General features: G+C 33.7%; 2 protein-coding genes across 6 annotated transcripts in view; one reads left to right on the top strand and one right to left on the bottom strand.

The window, feature by feature from the left end:
• Window positions 1-10418, bottom strand: part of Redic1 (regulator of DNA class I crossover intermediates 1) — a 79781-nt gene extending 69363 nt beyond the window's left edge. For 2 of the 3 annotated variants that reach the window (XM_040280807.2, XM_021732218.3), the window contains exon 1: window positions 9952-10418. In XM_040280807.2, coding sequence (XP_040136741.2) covers window positions 9952-9972 — 21 coding nt within the window. In that variant the 5' untranslated portion in view covers window positions 9973-10418. The remainder of the gene's footprint in view (window positions 1-9951) is intronic. The other variant, XM_078014897.1, reaches the window with a different exon arrangement.
• Abcd2 (ATP binding cassette subfamily D member 2) overlaps window positions 10384-16546 on the top strand; it is a 53616-nt gene continuing 47453 nt past the window's right edge. Inside the window, exons 1-2 of one of the 3 annotated variants that reach the window (XM_078014892.1) lie at window positions 10384-11637; window positions 13295-13475. In XM_078014892.1, coding sequence (XP_077871018.1) covers window positions 10702-11637; window positions 13295-13475 — 1117 coding nt within the window. In that variant the 5' untranslated portion in view covers window positions 10384-10701. Of the gene's footprint in view, window positions 11638-13294; window positions 13476-16546 lie in introns of those variants that run through there. The other 2 variants (XM_005334024.5, XM_078014893.1) reach the window with 2 other exon arrangements.

Genomic DNA, 16546 nt, shown 5'->3' on the forward strand with positions numbered 1-16546 from the left:
CATTTACCTGAATGTACCTCTTCCAAGGCTCTGTATCTATATTCATTTTCCTTAGAGGGCTCACCTACAACCTGGATCCACTGTTGTATAGAGAGGTTTAATAATCAAACCAAATTTTCAAAGCCTGTAATCCCTACAAAGTGAACTAGAATTTGTGTTGATTGTATATGAAGAATATATAGTTATACCCCAAATTTTTTTGAATAGTATTAATTTTCTTTTCTAACAGAATCCTAACTGATACCACTATCATGGAGTCTCCTCAGCTATATCCCAATCTATATAATATGAACACTACAAATAATCATAAAATATCATTTACATTGATTACTTCTGAATTTATATGGCTCCTCAATAACAGAAAAATTGCAACTTCTTTGGTTTTCAAACTCACTATCAAGCACTCACATACATTTTAAAATTTTAATCTTATCTCCAAGTACTTATGCAGTTTTATTTCTCCCTCTCCATCTGAACTTTCATATTTAATTCTGATTAGTCAAAACCACAGCTAAAACTATCATATGTTCACATTACCTATTTATAATATCATATATTTGGGCCTCTGATCTTAAACATTTTCAAACTTAAGATGATATTTTACTCCCTTGATAAACTATGAAAATCTCAGAATGTGACTAAATTTTAGTAGCTTTGTAATCCCATGTGGCATAGTGCTTGCTATACAGCATCTAGTTTTTTTGCTTGATGAACTAGATCTAAGCCTGTATCCATAAATGGTAGCCTCTCCCTTACCTCAATACCAACAGATTTTCACCTGTGCCTTTTATTGACATTGGTTGTGGTCTTTGACTAAAATTATAGAAATAAATCTCTTTAATTAAAAAAATTCGTATACTAAGCCAGACATAGTGGTGTATGTGTATAATTCCAGCAACTTGGGAAGCGGATGCAGGAGGATTACAATTTCAAAGCCAGCATCAGCAAATCAGTGAAACTCCATCTCAGGATTTTAAAATGGGCTGAGATGTTGCTCATGGCAAAGCACCCATGGGTTCAATCCCTAGTATCTTTCTCCGAAATTCTTACATTTAATTTGAGTACTGTATTTATAGATCTATAGTCAATCTAACTCTGAATAGCATTTTCTGGCCCAAAAAGTGTTTCCATCTTTACAGTGTCCTTTCTTGCTACCACCTTCATGCCTAGCTAGGAATCTGGTGAAACAAGTCATTGATTAATAAAGAAAAGAATTTTTTTTAAAAAATCAATGCTTTATATGTCCTCTTTCAAATTTGTACATTCATCCAATTAGCAAACAAAGTTTCAGCAGTGACTTCTAGCAGTAAAAAACAAACAAAAGAGTTCTAGGTCAATGATTCCCAGACAAGTAATTTTCAAAAAATCATATTTAATTGATGGAAATGACACAGAATTGATTTTAAATTTATCAAAAAAGGGTTTTAAAAGGGAAGCGTGTATTTTAATATATGAAAAGGTCAAAAAATATATAATTTTAGGAAAAAAACAGTCCATTAAATAAAAAACCTGACATTATGGCTAATTAGTGAGTTCTGGTGACAGTAGCTTGGGAATCACTATCATACACATGTCAATTAGTCTCTGCTTAGGCCAACTTTCTTATACTTAATGAGACTTTGGTTTGAAATGAAACATTATGATATTTTGAAAAGATATCAAAGACTACAATAATAAAGCCAACCAAGTAAACAATTCAAAAAGGAAAATAAGGGAAATACACTTCTTCCCCAGTTACCAGCTCTTTCCCTCATAAAAAGACATTTTATGTGTGACTAATAAAACACTTATATTGGAAATCAGGTAAAGGTCAAATGCCAGTTTGTTTTATATTAGAATAGTTGTAAAGACCTTTGCAACTGTAAAATTGTAAAGATGCTCCTATCAAATGATTCTGCAATTAAACAGTATATCAAGTTTTTGTAATATAAAACCAGAACACTCTGGTTCAGATAAGATATGTAATCAGGTTGCTACTCCCAAAACACAAGTTTGTTGTAGCCTATTTCATTCATTTACTTGACACAAAATATTCATATCCTCTATTTAAATGTCTTAATGCAGACCCACCTATCTGCCAAATAACTTTTTTAAGTTCTTTAATATTATACCTTCCCTTCCAATTCATCTCTTCTAAGCCTCCTCTGAAGACTAGTTCTCCAAACTGATCATTTATTTATGCAGACCCATCTATCTGCCAAATAATTTTTTCAAGTTCTTTAATATTATACCTTCCCTTCCAATTTGTCTCTTCTAAGCCTCCTCCGCAAACTAGTTCTCCAAGTTGATCATTTACTTACCTCACCTTCTTTTTGACTTTAAGAACCTGTATTTCATTGCATTTTTGAATGCTTAGCTTCTGTGCTATCCAATACTACTTATTGTAACTTTCTGTTTCTTTGCTCTTGAAATATCCACAGCCCTTTATTTGTGCCACTTTTTACAATACATTTTTTTAAGCATAGCAGTTAAGCACATTGGGCTCATATCCTAACTCTACTACTGACTAGCTGACTGACTCTAGGGAGGTCACCTAATATTAACTGTGCTTCAGTTTCCCCATCAGTAAAATGAAGATAACATTCCTATTTACCTCATAAGATTCTTGTAAGGATATAATAATAAGCTAAATACAGTGCTTGTTGCCTATTACAGTGATTTGTCGAATTCAAATCTCAACATTCTATCATAAGATACTTTTTGTGGAACCAGAATGGTATCTTTTTATTTTATGCATGCCCCTGTTCAAGTTAATGCCCTAAACAAGTAGGCATGCAAAAATATAATTGTTGAATTAATTAATTCTGGATGTCTTGGAGTTGTTCTGAAGGAGCTTTGTAATTGTTCGCTAGTTACTTTTCTGTATTTTAACTCTCTAACAATTCTCAACCTTTTCAACCAAAATCACCCCTAAAAACGGGGGAGAATAAATAGGTATTCCAAGATAGTATAGGATAAGGATTAAAATTCCTATTTATTAGACCTCCAATCAGCTGCTAGTGATTACGAAAAGCATTATCTCAGATTGAGGCCTTTTAGGTGATTAGAGTGCCAAATTCAACTAATCTCATATACTCTTGCCTACTCTGAGAGTAGAAAGTGGAAACACTCATTTTTTCATAATCAAAATGTGGCTTCATCTGAAGAAGCCCAGCTCCCTCACAAGGAAACTTTATTTAAAACTGCATAGTTTATCTTAACATTTTCTAAGAGTTTTAATTTTACTCTATAATGTATTCCATGTTTGTTTACATTTAAAGACAGGTTTTCCCCAGTCTCTGAGTAAAAAGAATATTCCAAAGCAGATGTAACCATGCATATTTAGTCTGTTGTTTCTTAAGTCCCAGTTCCTAATTCCTTCAGGTGCAGCAGTACAGTCATTTTGAGAAACACAATTCTAGACTACATTTCCTGCAATATACTGCCTTTGAATCCTCCCAATGGCAATTAAAATACTACTCTCAGAACAACCAGAAAAATTTGTTATATAAAACAATAATAGCATCATTCTATTAGTGCTTAAGTCTTTGTAATATGATTTCATATAATCTTTTATTTTTACTTTTTTTTGTAGTTGAAGATGGACAGCATGCCTTCATTTTATTTGTTTATTTTTATGTGATGCTGAAGATTGAACAGTGCCTCACACACTAGGCAAGCATTCTGCCTCTGAGCTGCAGTGCCAACCCTAAACAAGTAGGCATGCAAAAATATATTTGTTGAATTAATTAATTCTGGATGTCTTGGAGTTGTTCTGAAGGAACAACAATATAATCTTAATATTCATTTTAAAGAATATCAAATTTAAAACATCACTTTATCATCATGTATAACTAAATCCTGTTGAAGCCTATAGGTGAATTTTCACTTTTTTTTTTACAAAGGGCAAGTGTTCTTTTAGAACACTAGCCAGAAATAATCCTGGTAAATTTCTAAAACACAATGCTAACACATTCTACAGGATAAACACTCAAGCTAAAGTTACTTGGTGAACATAAAAGCATCTTTTCTCTTATAATTTTTTTTTGTGAAATTTAATATATTCTAACCATATCACCACTGTCCTGGGTCTACCTATGATTTTTTTAAAAAGGTACACAGTAGCTGTTTCAATTGACACACTTTTCATCAACATTTTTGATCAAACAAAATTATAGACCTACATGATTTCCACCCTAAGGGACTTTGAGGTCAATGGCAATGTAATAAGTAGGTCACATAAAACTAAATTGTCAACCTATCATGTTTTATGTGATTAATCCTAAATGAGAACTGTAAACTCTCTTGTAAGTTATTCAAATAAAAGGTGGTGACAGTATTTACCTTTAAAAAATAAATTATAATTGGAAAATATGGTGATATTGCTGCTCTGCCTTGGATTTAGGGCAACTGAGATCAGACTGTCTTGTGATACTTTCCAAATTCATACAAAGACTGTGTATCAACCTATAAAATCCACCTCTCAAGAGAGAAATAGGTGGAGGCAGAAGGTAGGGTTCAGGGGACTCATAACAGGATAAGCATGAAGGATATCAAGAAAGGGAGGAAGTATAGCAGGGACCGTCGCCCCTAGCAGGCCCCACAAGTGATGGCTTCAGGAAGTTAGCAGAGAGAAGCTGAGTTAGTTGCTTTTGTTTTAGGAACAGGGACTTGAAGCAACAGCCTCCATCCTGGCATGTATAGCAATTAAAAGACCCACTCCTACCAGGTTGTTTCCAGCTAAGGCTGTGACCCTTCCACAGGGGCCTAAGAAAAAGGCATCACTAAAGTATAAATGTCCAGGAACACGATGACTATAGTATCTAACTCTACCAGCGCCACTTACCGGGATCCCCCAACCCAATTCATCACTGCAAATCTGCCCTACGAGAGAGATACACTGAGCTCCTTCAGGCTGGAGCTCGGACCAGTAACTCTAGGCCAACCCACAGCTTCAGGGTGGGTCTCCCTAACACCAGCCTGGGGCCCAACTTCCCGACAGTCAATGCGCACCTGAGAGACCTTCTGGTCCCAATCCCTACAGCCCCTGCGGCTTCTTCAGTGCACCTCTTCCGGTGGAAGTGGGGTCCTGTTGGGCCACAAGGGAATCTTCCATCGGAGAGCAATACAGTGGCCACCCAACTCAGCCTGAATGACAAGACTGACATCGGTTTTAACCGCTCACCTTAGGCAAACCTAAGTAAATGAAAATATCTGATAGTGGCCGCAGGGTTGGCGTTTCATACCGTCTCCACCATAATTTATCTAGTTCCTTATTGGCCTCTGCTGTCTTTATCAAGTCAGAAACCAGATTCAGGAAATAAAACGACGTGGTTAACAATATCCAAACACCCCCCCAAAATGATGTTTTCTGTTCTGATTTGTTATTCCACACCCAAATCCTTTATATATTTCTAATGCACAGTTTTAATATTTAATAAAAAAGTTATCAGAAACATTGCACTCTAGTAATACGCTATTTTACATTTTGTGAGTGTTGGGTTTTTAAAAGAGCTTGATCACAAATTAATTTAGCTATGAAGGCCCAAAGACTTTAAATTTCTTATTTAAGAAGGAAAAAAATTCCCAAAACAGAAATTGGATTTTGCTGTTCATTCTGTATTGTTTGTATAGTCTTCACAAAACACATACCTTACAAACTGTTCTATAATATTTTGCTTTGAAATTAAATATCTTATCCCAAATAAATGCACAAAGAATTTTTTCAGTTGCCATTTTGCTTTTTTTCCAGGGTGTAACCTGCAGAAGATCTCATGATGTAATACATTTTCTGTTAAGTAGTAGGGAAATAGTACCTGGAATTGTATTATGTCTCAGAATAGACATCTTGTTTAATAATGTAAATCCTGACTTTTATAACAAAAACTTACCAAAGTATATCTGTGACTGACTAGATCAGATGAATTCAACATTTCAGAGAAGTACTCCTCTGCACAGAGTGGCTGTTGGTTTTCAGGAACTAAACCCTACACTCAAAGCAGGAACAATAGTCCTGTATATCTGCCTTTTGTACTTTTAGCATTCTAAATTTGTTGACTAAATTAATTAGAAGGGGAAATAATTTTCTAAAGGAAATATGACTTGCTTCTGTCCTTCCTTTTCGTTCTTTCTTTTTTTCCTTTTATTGTTTGTGAAAGGACATAAAGGGGAAATTGTCTAATTTTTTGAGAGGAGTAAAGAACTGAAAGCTGGAATGAACCATCTCTTCTCCCTCTAGAGTTACTGCTTTCCTCCCAGTCACAAAGAGGCAGTAGAAATGGTAAATTAGGCTAAAGAAAGATTAATCTATGGGATACATGTTCAGATAGCTATTTACTGAGTTTTTCTTTAAGCAAAAGACATTTCTTTAGGAACAAGGTATTAGGTAGTTGTGTGTAATAGCTGAAATGTTGACTGAAGATCTCATCTGCAATGTTGTTTATGCCTCCATGACTAAGATAGAATGACTGATAGATAATAAGGATCAAACACTGTACTATTTTAGGGTCAGTAGAGCAATTAGGTAATCTCTTGGGTCAGGAATCAGTTCAAGAAAACAATGTAGTACAGATCAAATACTATTCAGAATTTGTTGTGAAAGAAATTCATTCAAAATTATTAAAACTTAAACAATTTATCCTTACCTATTTATAAAAATTACTTTCTGGTGATTTGCAATGTAAAATATAATTCATATATAATCTATATAATATATTCATTTATGTTGTTTTGCTTATTACCAAAAAAATTCTGAGGTTTTACAATTTATAAAATATGTGTATGTATGTTTATTTATTTATTTCCTAATAAATATTATTCTATATATACATGTAAAATCTAATCCTACTCTTGGATGGATATTGGTGATGGCCCTGAGAATATTATATTATAAGCAGAGTAGTAATTTGAGAATCATTGCTTTAAATATTTTTAGAATTCATTTAAAGCTCTTTTTCTAAGATTATTTCCCAAGGAATTTTTAATATTTTCCCATATAAAAATACATAAAATTGAGAAGCTTGAGTGGAAATTAAACTTAATATGTTTAATACAATAACAAGGGATTTTTTTTACTTCTTTTTTTCTCCTAGTTTGGAATTCAAACCTAAGTAACATTCTCTTTGCTTTAATTCATACTGCCAGTATAAAAAAAGATAAAAGAATCACTCTAACCATCTTAACTTTTTAAAGTCCTATGTCACTAATGGTGGGAATACATTGAGAAATGCATCTTAGATGGTGTTGTCATCATGCAAATATCACAGAGTGCATTTACACAAAACTAGATGGTGTAGGTAGATCACTTTGTGTGACCTCTTGAGCCACATTAAACCTGATATGCATGAGGCTGCACGTGAGGCCTGAAATGCATGAGGTATAATAATATGGCACATGGCTTTCCAACAAACATTATTTTATAATTAGAAAGAGTACACTCTAATTATAAAAAGTATAGTATAATAAATATATAAGCCAGTAACATAATCATTTATTATCACTATCAGCTGTTATGTACTATACATAATTATATGTGCTATATTTTTATCTGACTGGCTGCACAATAGGTTTGTTTAAAATTGCATTGCCATAAACAGGTAAGTAATGCATTGCATTGTTCTGTGACATTACAAAGGCTATGATGTCCCTTGGTTATAGGAGTATTTCAACTCCATTAGGATCGTATGGGACCACTGTTGTATATCTGGTCCAATGTTGACCAAAACTTTATTATGTGGAGCAGGACTATATTTCCTCCTCTGATTGCCTATATTGTTTCTTCTCATCTTGAATCCTTCCTTTGCTTTATCTGAAGCCTTGAACCTAATCTCAGATCTTAGGCTCTGACCTTTGGAGCAGTGTAGAAAGAACAGTAGGGATGAAATTTACATTATTATAGTTAGATCTGTACTTAAGGAGCTCAATATCAAGTTAAAACTCACATTGACCTCCACAGTTGTACAAAGTGCCTCTCAACCTTCTTTGTACCGTAATTCTTGTAACTAAATTTTTATCTTGGTCTCTTTCCTCATATTTGATTCTCCATTCAGCAAATTCTCACTCCAGGCCTTCAGAGCTTGTTTATGTATCCCAGGCTCATTATTAGTTGGTAAACTGACCTACCTACAACTAAGAGCTGCCCTGCTTGGATCTTCAGTGTTCTTTGCTTCTGGATTCCCACTCCGCTCCTTCTCCCCCATATGGCTGCCCCTGGTGGTTTGCCAGTGATGTAAGCCACTTGTCTTGACTGCCAGCTGTTGTCTAACCCAGTCATCCTTCTGTGTACCTGTTCTGCCTGACTAAACATCCTGCCATCGCCCCCAGATAGATTTACCCTGGCCTCCAACCTGTTATAGTTAACCCTTCTGTGTTTAGCTCTCAGGAGATGAACATAAATTACTAAAATTTAAAAATATAAGGCGGTCTTATTTTGTGTACACCAAAAGCATGATCTGAGAGAGAATAGATTTTGACAATAACCACTATGGCCCTTTGATCTTTATATACAGGTTTAGAAATTCCTAATAGAATGATCCAGTGTGCTGATAATATCGAATATATTCGTATGAAGTTTGTATGAAACTGTCATTCATTCATTAATAAATTTGCTGAATTTAAAGTAAACAAATGAAAATATATGTAATGAGTCTTGGAATTAATATAATCATATAACAAAGAGATTTAAAAGTTTGAGAATATTGTTACTTATAAAAATGAGGATAGTTCATTATAAACTGAGATATGAAGATCATTTAACATTGAGACAGGTTTTATATTCTAGAACAGAAATTTTCAAAATTTTTTCAAGGCGAGACAGTAAATATTTTAGTCTCTGTTGAATCCATTCAACTCTGCCACTATGGCTTAAAAGAAGATGGTACATGAATTTGACTGTGTTCCAATAAAACTTCATTATGGATATGAAAATAAAAATTTCATATAATTTTATCATCACAAAAATATTCTTTTTTGTTATATTTTCAACCATTTAAAATATAAAATCGCTCAGTGGTAAAGCACTCGCCTAGCACTTGTGAGGCACTGGGTTTGATCCCCAGAACCATATAAAAATAAATAAACAAAATAAAAGTATCATGTCCATCTACAACTAAAAGTATTTGGGGCTAGGGCTGTAGCTGAGTAGCAGATCACTTGCTTAGCATGTAAAATATAAAATCATTCTTAGCTTATTGGTCATATAAAAATAAGTACCAGGCTGAAATTGGCCCACTGATCATAATTTGCCAAGCTCTGTTCTAGCTTAAATGTCTGTCTTCCCAAGCTTTCAGTCGAAAGTGTCTATGTTGTGAGTGAGATGGAGAGGGGCAAAAAATTACTTTCTGGCATTAAAATATACACTTAGCCTCCCCCACCTAAAAAAAAAATGTCCTTTGGGTTTTTTAAATTGTGCAAACCTTGCTTGACTATTGAGAAGTTTATATCCTCTATATCCTCCTTTAGGATGTGAATTTTAGAATTTTTTTTAGACACTCTTGATTTTTATCAAATAAGCAAACAGAAATAAGAAGTAGCCAGAATATTACCTCTAAGTCTAAAGAGACCAACACAACAAAAACTTACAAAAAACACCAATTCTTGAAAAGTGAAGTAAGATCCTACAGAAGCTTTTTCTATTACCCAATTCCAGTTGGATTCACAAATGAAATTTGGTTATAGCAATAAATTTTGATTATAAAGCTACATATATCCAAGTGAAAACACAAGGGAGTGGTAGAAATGAGACGTTAATCTCATTTAATAGTCATCTTGTAAATAAATAAGAGTGCATCTGATTTCCCTTGTTAAAAATAACAGTTATGGAGCAGGAAGATTTTTATTATATGACAAGTAAACATAGATCTGGAGTGGAAAAAAAAGGAGAAGATCTAGAAGTATAAGAAAGAATTATTTTCTGTAATACAGAAGACTTTCCCCTCTATTTATTTACAAGGAACACCCTCAATTACAACTTACCTGTTTTGGTTCTGGGACCATTCATGAAATCACAGACAAAAAAACAAACCCCACTTCAGATCAAAACACAGACCCAAGTATTTGCATTTGATACTTTGTTTTTTACCAGTGCCCCTTCACTTTCTTCTTTTCATATTAATTAGATATTGATCATCTTATCCCTCCTCCATGGTTACTTTCCCTTGTCTCGTTTTGTGAGTCTTTCTGCTTTCTCTTCCCCTTGTGGTATCTAAAAAAGAAAAGAAAAGAAGAAGGAAAAAAAAAGAAGAACTGTATATCCTGAAACTTCTGTGGGTTTCTAAATGACACTGAGCATGCTCAGTAGCTAGGGCAGGTTTTGTTCGCGGGTAGCTGGCCTGATTCGACCTCTCCAAAAATAGACGTTTAACCCTCGCTGAACTGTTTAAAGATGTAATTCGTCTTGCTCTCTCCTCCTTTTCAAGGTTCCAAAGAGAAGCTGCGAGGATTCCAAGGTCCCACCGCCTTCACAGCCAATGAGGAGCCTGGGAGGGAGGAGCTTCGTGCAGCTAGAGCTTCTGAGGGAATCATCCCCAGTAGATGCTGTGGAGTCTGAGCTCTGCTGTGTGTGTCACAGACGAACAAAATAACAAAATAAAATAAAACAGTGAAGGGAAAACGCTACAGACTATGTGATGCTGTAGGACTTTCTGAAACATCTACTGGGGGTTCCTGTGGAGTATGATCTTTTAAAAAGAATTCTTTTTGAAGCCGGTTTGGGTAACTGGGAAAATGATACATATGCTAAATGCAGCAGCTGATCGAATGAAATGGACCAGATCGGGTGCTGCTAAGAGGGCTGCCTGCCTGGTGGCTGCAGCATATGCACTGAAAACCCTCTATCCCGTCATTGACAAGCGTTTAAAGCAATCTGGCCATGGGAAGAAAAAAGAAGCTTACCCCGCTGCAGAGAACAGAGAAATACTGCATTGCACCGAGACCATTTGTAAAAAACCTTCGCCTGGAGTGAATGCAGATTTTTTCAAACAGCTACTAGAACTTCGGAAAATTCTCTTTCCCAAACTTGTGACCACTGAAACAGGGTGGCTCTGCCTCCACTCGGTGGCTCTAATCTCAAGAACCTTTTTATCTATTTATGTGGCTGGTCTGGATGGAAAAATCGTGAAAAGCATTGTGGAAAAGAAGCCTCGGACTTTCATCCTCAAATTAATCAAGTGGCTTATGATTGCCATTCCTGCCACCTTTGTCAACAGTGCAATAAGGTACCTGGAGTGCAAATTGGCTTTGGCTTTCAGAACTCGACTAGTAGACCATGCCTATGAAACCTATTTTACAAATCAGACTTATTATAAGGTGATCAATATGGATGGGAGGCTGGCAAACCCTGACCAGTCTCTTACTGAGGATATTATGATGTTCTCCCAATCTGTGGCTCACTTGTATTCCAACCTGACCAAACCTATTTTAGATGTAATCCTGACCTCCTATACACTCATCCAGACTGCTACGTCCAGAGGAGCAAGCCCAATTGGACCCACCCTGTTAGCAGGACTTGTGGTGTATGCCACTGCTAAAGTGTTGAAGGCTTGCTCTCCCAAATTTGGTAAATTGGTAGCTGAAGAAGCTCATAGAAAAGGCTATTTGCGGTATGTGCACTCCAGAATTATAGCCAATGTGGAAGAAATTGCTTTTTACAGAGGACATAAGGTAAGATAAAAATTAAGGTGATGAGTGAAATGTGAGACTGTTCAATCAGCCACTGCAGTGCCACACCATCTGTTGTATATTTGACTGATGACTATTGGACCCACTTTCTTAACCTTTTTGATTTCTGTGATTGCTAAACTTAAAATATATACTTCATTATCTTTTAAAATGGCAGGCTGTTAAAGAATTATAAAGTGCAAACTTTTTAAAAGTTTGATGAGAATAAAATTTCAACATTTAAGAAATAGCCTACATATCTTCAGTCACACAAATATCTCAAAAACACGTTCTTAAAACTTAAACCCTAACTCAGTAGGTGACCTTAAAGTATGTGAAAAAAATACATATTTGGAAACTAAGAGTAAATTCCTTCCATTGAGGTGGAAAATTTAGAATGGTTTATTTTATTGTCATTCCTTTGTTGCTTAAGAGGGGGAAAAATCCACATTTCATATGGAAGACAATTTTAATAATTTTGCATGTCTGATCCATTTTGGAGCATCCTAAGAAATGCAGAAGAGTTTCTTATAAAGTAATATTTCTATTATGTTTAGTTTATGTTCAGCACATAGTTTGACTCAAATTAAAAGAGTCAGTGAAATTAAATTTTGTCTATTTTGAAAAAAATAACAATTAGGAAACGAATAGAAAAAAAGAAGTTCCAGAATATTTTTAAATATTTAAGATTTTCTACATTAAGTAAATCCTTAAAACAATTAGCCAGATTGCACAGATCTCTAATTCACGGGAGTGACTTCAGATGTTAAATATGACATATTTTAAAAATGATGCATCTGAAATCTTAATACAGATGGCTTGGCAAATGAAATAATGAGATATTCTAAGTTGAAGATATTTTAATTATTAAGGAGGATTATTTAGCTTTTAAAACATCAGAAATTATCAAAATTTTTAAATAGCAGAACCAACTTAAAGAAAAAATTTTGTAACAAATTTAGGACCTTTACTCCCACTTGAAAATTGGCCCCATATGTTATATTAATCATGTTGATTTGTCCTTCTTCCTGAAACATTGAACACAATGATGTATATTATATTGTGCTGTATGATGTATATTATAGTGTGCTATATGATTCTTGCATAAAAGTCAAAATCCAGTAAATTGAGTCAGTTAAAGGTGGAGTTTATAAATGTATGTCATTTATTTATTTTTAGAATGATATGGTTCTAATATTGTTTATCTGTGTCTTACAAATATAATTTTAACAGCTTAAATTTTGAAATCATAATGATAAATCATTTTTGTGGGGATACACATACACACACACACACACACACACACACACACATTTGAGGAGGGGGATTGCTGCAGATTGAGCCTAGGGCCTCATCCATACTAGGCAAGTGCTCTACTACTGAATACACCCCCAGCCCAGTTATATGTATTTTACACTTAATATTATATTCATTGAATAGCATAAAATTTTTAAATAGTCCCAAGTATAACCCAAACTAAATAATAATGACTAATTGTAATATTAATCTGTATTTCTTGGTTGCTAAGGCCCATAGATAATGCTATACTAAGTAAACCAAAATAATAATAAGTGCTTATCATTAAAGACAGCCCTCAAGCACATGTGGTATTTATTTTCATAAATATGTTAGATGAATTCTTATTTTTTTTTCTCTATAGGTAGAAATGAAGCAACTCCAGAAGAGTTACAAAGCTTTAGCGGACCAGATGAACCTTATTTTATCCAAACGTTTGTGGTACATCATGATAGAGCAATTCTTAATGAAGTACGTTTGGAGCAGCTGTGGACTAATTATGGTGGCTATCCCTATTATCACTGCAACTGGCTTTGCAGATGGTGGTAATGATATTTACACTCAATCTTACATTTATCTTTAACATTGTTTCTCTTGAAGATGTCATTGCTTGTTTCATGTTAATGAAACTTTGTGTATAGAAATTATTCTATAGTTATTAGTAGTCAGAAACAATGTCAGACTTTGTAACATAGTAATAAGGAAACAAGTGACTCAAAGAACCTGAGTTATCTCAAAGAATTGGAGATATGTTAGAGATCTCTGATGCAGTGTTACCTGGAGTACAATTTTAATTATACTGCCTAGTATATGAATTCTCTAGTTTACAGTTAACCTCAAAACAAGTCAGTACTTTCAGAAAGAGCATAACACAACCTTTTCTCATGTTTAGTTTTTCACATCCCATGAACTAGTCTATAATAGAGTCCATAACTGAATTTGCACTGATTAGTGATTTGGAAACTTGGTTCACTACATTGGGCACCAGGAATATTGTTTCAGAGACTATGTGAATGCCATGGAATGAAGTGTACACTACTTATAGGTAATACTGATAACCTCTTATATAGCATGATTTAGTGGTATAGTGGGGGAGAAATTATAAGGCCGCAATTGTCTAATTTTAAATCTTTACCAACAATTTTCGTCTTTTGGAATAATTAAGAAAGATAAGGGCAAGAAAGGCTTTGTTAAAATGTTATGTAATCCTTAGATAGAAATTTGGGTTTTGGGTTGGTGATTCTAACTCTACCCGTTAGTAAAGTGCTTGCCTCACGAGATGCACAAGGCCCTGGGTTCAATCCCCAGCACTTAAAAAAAAAAAAAGAAAGAAAGAAAGAAATTGAGGTCTCAATTAGAAGGAATGCAGGGGAATTATAGTCAGACCTCTTTATTCTTGGATTTGAATACAAGGATTCAACCAGAGATGAAAACTATTTGGAAAATATTTGTGTCTGTGATGAATATGCACTTTTTATTGTTATATTTCCTTTATAATATAATACAACAACTATTTACATAGCATTTATATGGTATTAGGTATAATAAGTTATTTAGAGAGGATTTGAACTATATGAGAAAATGCAAGTTATATGCAATTACTACATCACTTTATGTAAGTGACTTGGCATCGGTGAAGAAAAAATATAGCAGGATTCACCTTATTTTACATATACTTATGGTATAAAATTAAGGATTAATAGTTCTTTGTTTAAAGCAAGCTAATAAAAATATATAATCTGCAATATTTTAAAACAGTGTTTCAGTGCTTTAACCAATTTTACAAAAACACTTGTCAAATTTGAGTCATTCTTAACCTAAAAATGTTCATGTTAGTAAACCATTTTTAGAAAACTATTTAGTAAACTATATGTATAAGTTCTTCTTTATGGTAAGTGCTATATACATACCTAATTGACTATACAACTAAACTGCCTGACAGTGTATTTAGACCACTGAAGGAATTGATTCTGTTTTTATGTTTTCAAAATTTACCCCAAAATGTATCACCAAAAATTTTTATATTGAAAAATGGTATTGTTAGTAATAGTGTTTTAAACATAATCTTTTCGTTATGAAATAACTATGTTTTCAAAAGAGTACAAAAGTAAAAAGGCAGTTAAAAACCTGTGGCCATAAGATTAGTTTTATTAAGGAATTTGGCAAAATACTCATTAAAAAGTTATTTATCACAATAATAATACTTATTTTAAAGTTTTACATATAATATATATTAGAGACAATCTCAATGACAAGATTATGGTGTAGTTCTGTCAGCAGTGTTTGGTCTTACTAGAAAACCCTTGAGTATTCGACAGAGAGCAGTGAAAATTCAGCTATTAATGGTGACAAATTAACCCCACAGAGACCAGTAAAAAGGTAAACAATGTATATGAGGAGTCTAACAAGGCCACTTAGCAAGACATAAAAAGATATTCAAAAATAAATCCTAAAAATCCTGAAAATGCCATATTAAAGGAACATTATTTTAGGTTGAAACTATAATGATAATTCCACTGATGCAAATGAAAAAGTATTTCTTAAAGTTGGTTCCCAACGAAAATTTTTATACAGAGGAAAAGGATGTAAAATTTTCATAGAAGAAAAAATGAAATCATGTGACAAAATATTATGTTTCAAAATCTTCTGTACATCTAAGGTTCTGTAATATCTATATGTATGTTCACATGATGCATATATGCATATACATTTACTAAGTATTTTTGACATATGGTAACTTAACATGAAATATTTCACTCAGATGAGAATTTTTTTATATATATAGTGATATGTCTTTGGGATTTTAGATCTTGGAAATACATACCATATTTTCTAATCTACTTTTCAGTATTAATTTACACTTAATTCTTTAGTTGTCCTTTAGTTTAAAGATGCATGATGTTGTATGTTTTAAGGCAAAAAAAGGTGGGGAAAATATGTGAATGGGAGAATAGAAAAAAGAAAAAGTAGGATAGAGGGGAAAGAAGAGAATAGGATAAAAAAGCAGACCAGACCTAGTGTTCAAATTGTCATCTGCTGTTTAGTAGTTATCAATCCGTGGGGAAATTACATAAACTTTATAGGTCTTAGTGTTCCTATCTTAACAATAGGGATGATAATATACATTGTTCAGAATTGTTATGAAAATATATGCAATGTACTTAATGTGCTTTGAAACAGCCTTTGGTAAGTAGTAAAATTTGAGTGGAAGCAATTGTTATTTATTTTATTTGTACCTTTTGAGCGCTCATGTCAGATTGCCTGGGTTCAGATGGTGGCTGTTTTGTTTCCTAGACTCTGACCTTTGGAAAATCACTTAACTTTTTGTGTGTCAACTTCCTCATGTCCAAAACAGGGGAAATGTGCAGGGTTGTTATGAGGGTTAAGGAAAAGCACATATGTGAATCTCAGAACAGTGCCTGGCTCATAGAAAATGCTCAATTGGTGTTTGACAATGTGATTAATGTTACGGTTTAAAGGAGCAAAGAAAATCAAATTAATTATGAAGTCAAAGGTTAAATTGTGGATAGGGGAAAGAACGTGCATAATTGTTGTTAGAGGAGAAAAGAAAAACAGTTTTGTGGTAGATTTTCTGTACGTCAATTTTTAGTGAAAT

This window comes from Ictidomys tridecemlineatus, chromosome 6 (assembly GCF_052094955.1).
Source record: "Ictidomys tridecemlineatus isolate mIctTri1 chromosome 6, mIctTri1.hap1, whole genome shotgun sequence".
NCBI lineage: Eukaryota > Metazoa > Chordata > Mammalia > Rodentia > Sciuridae > Ictidomys > Ictidomys tridecemlineatus.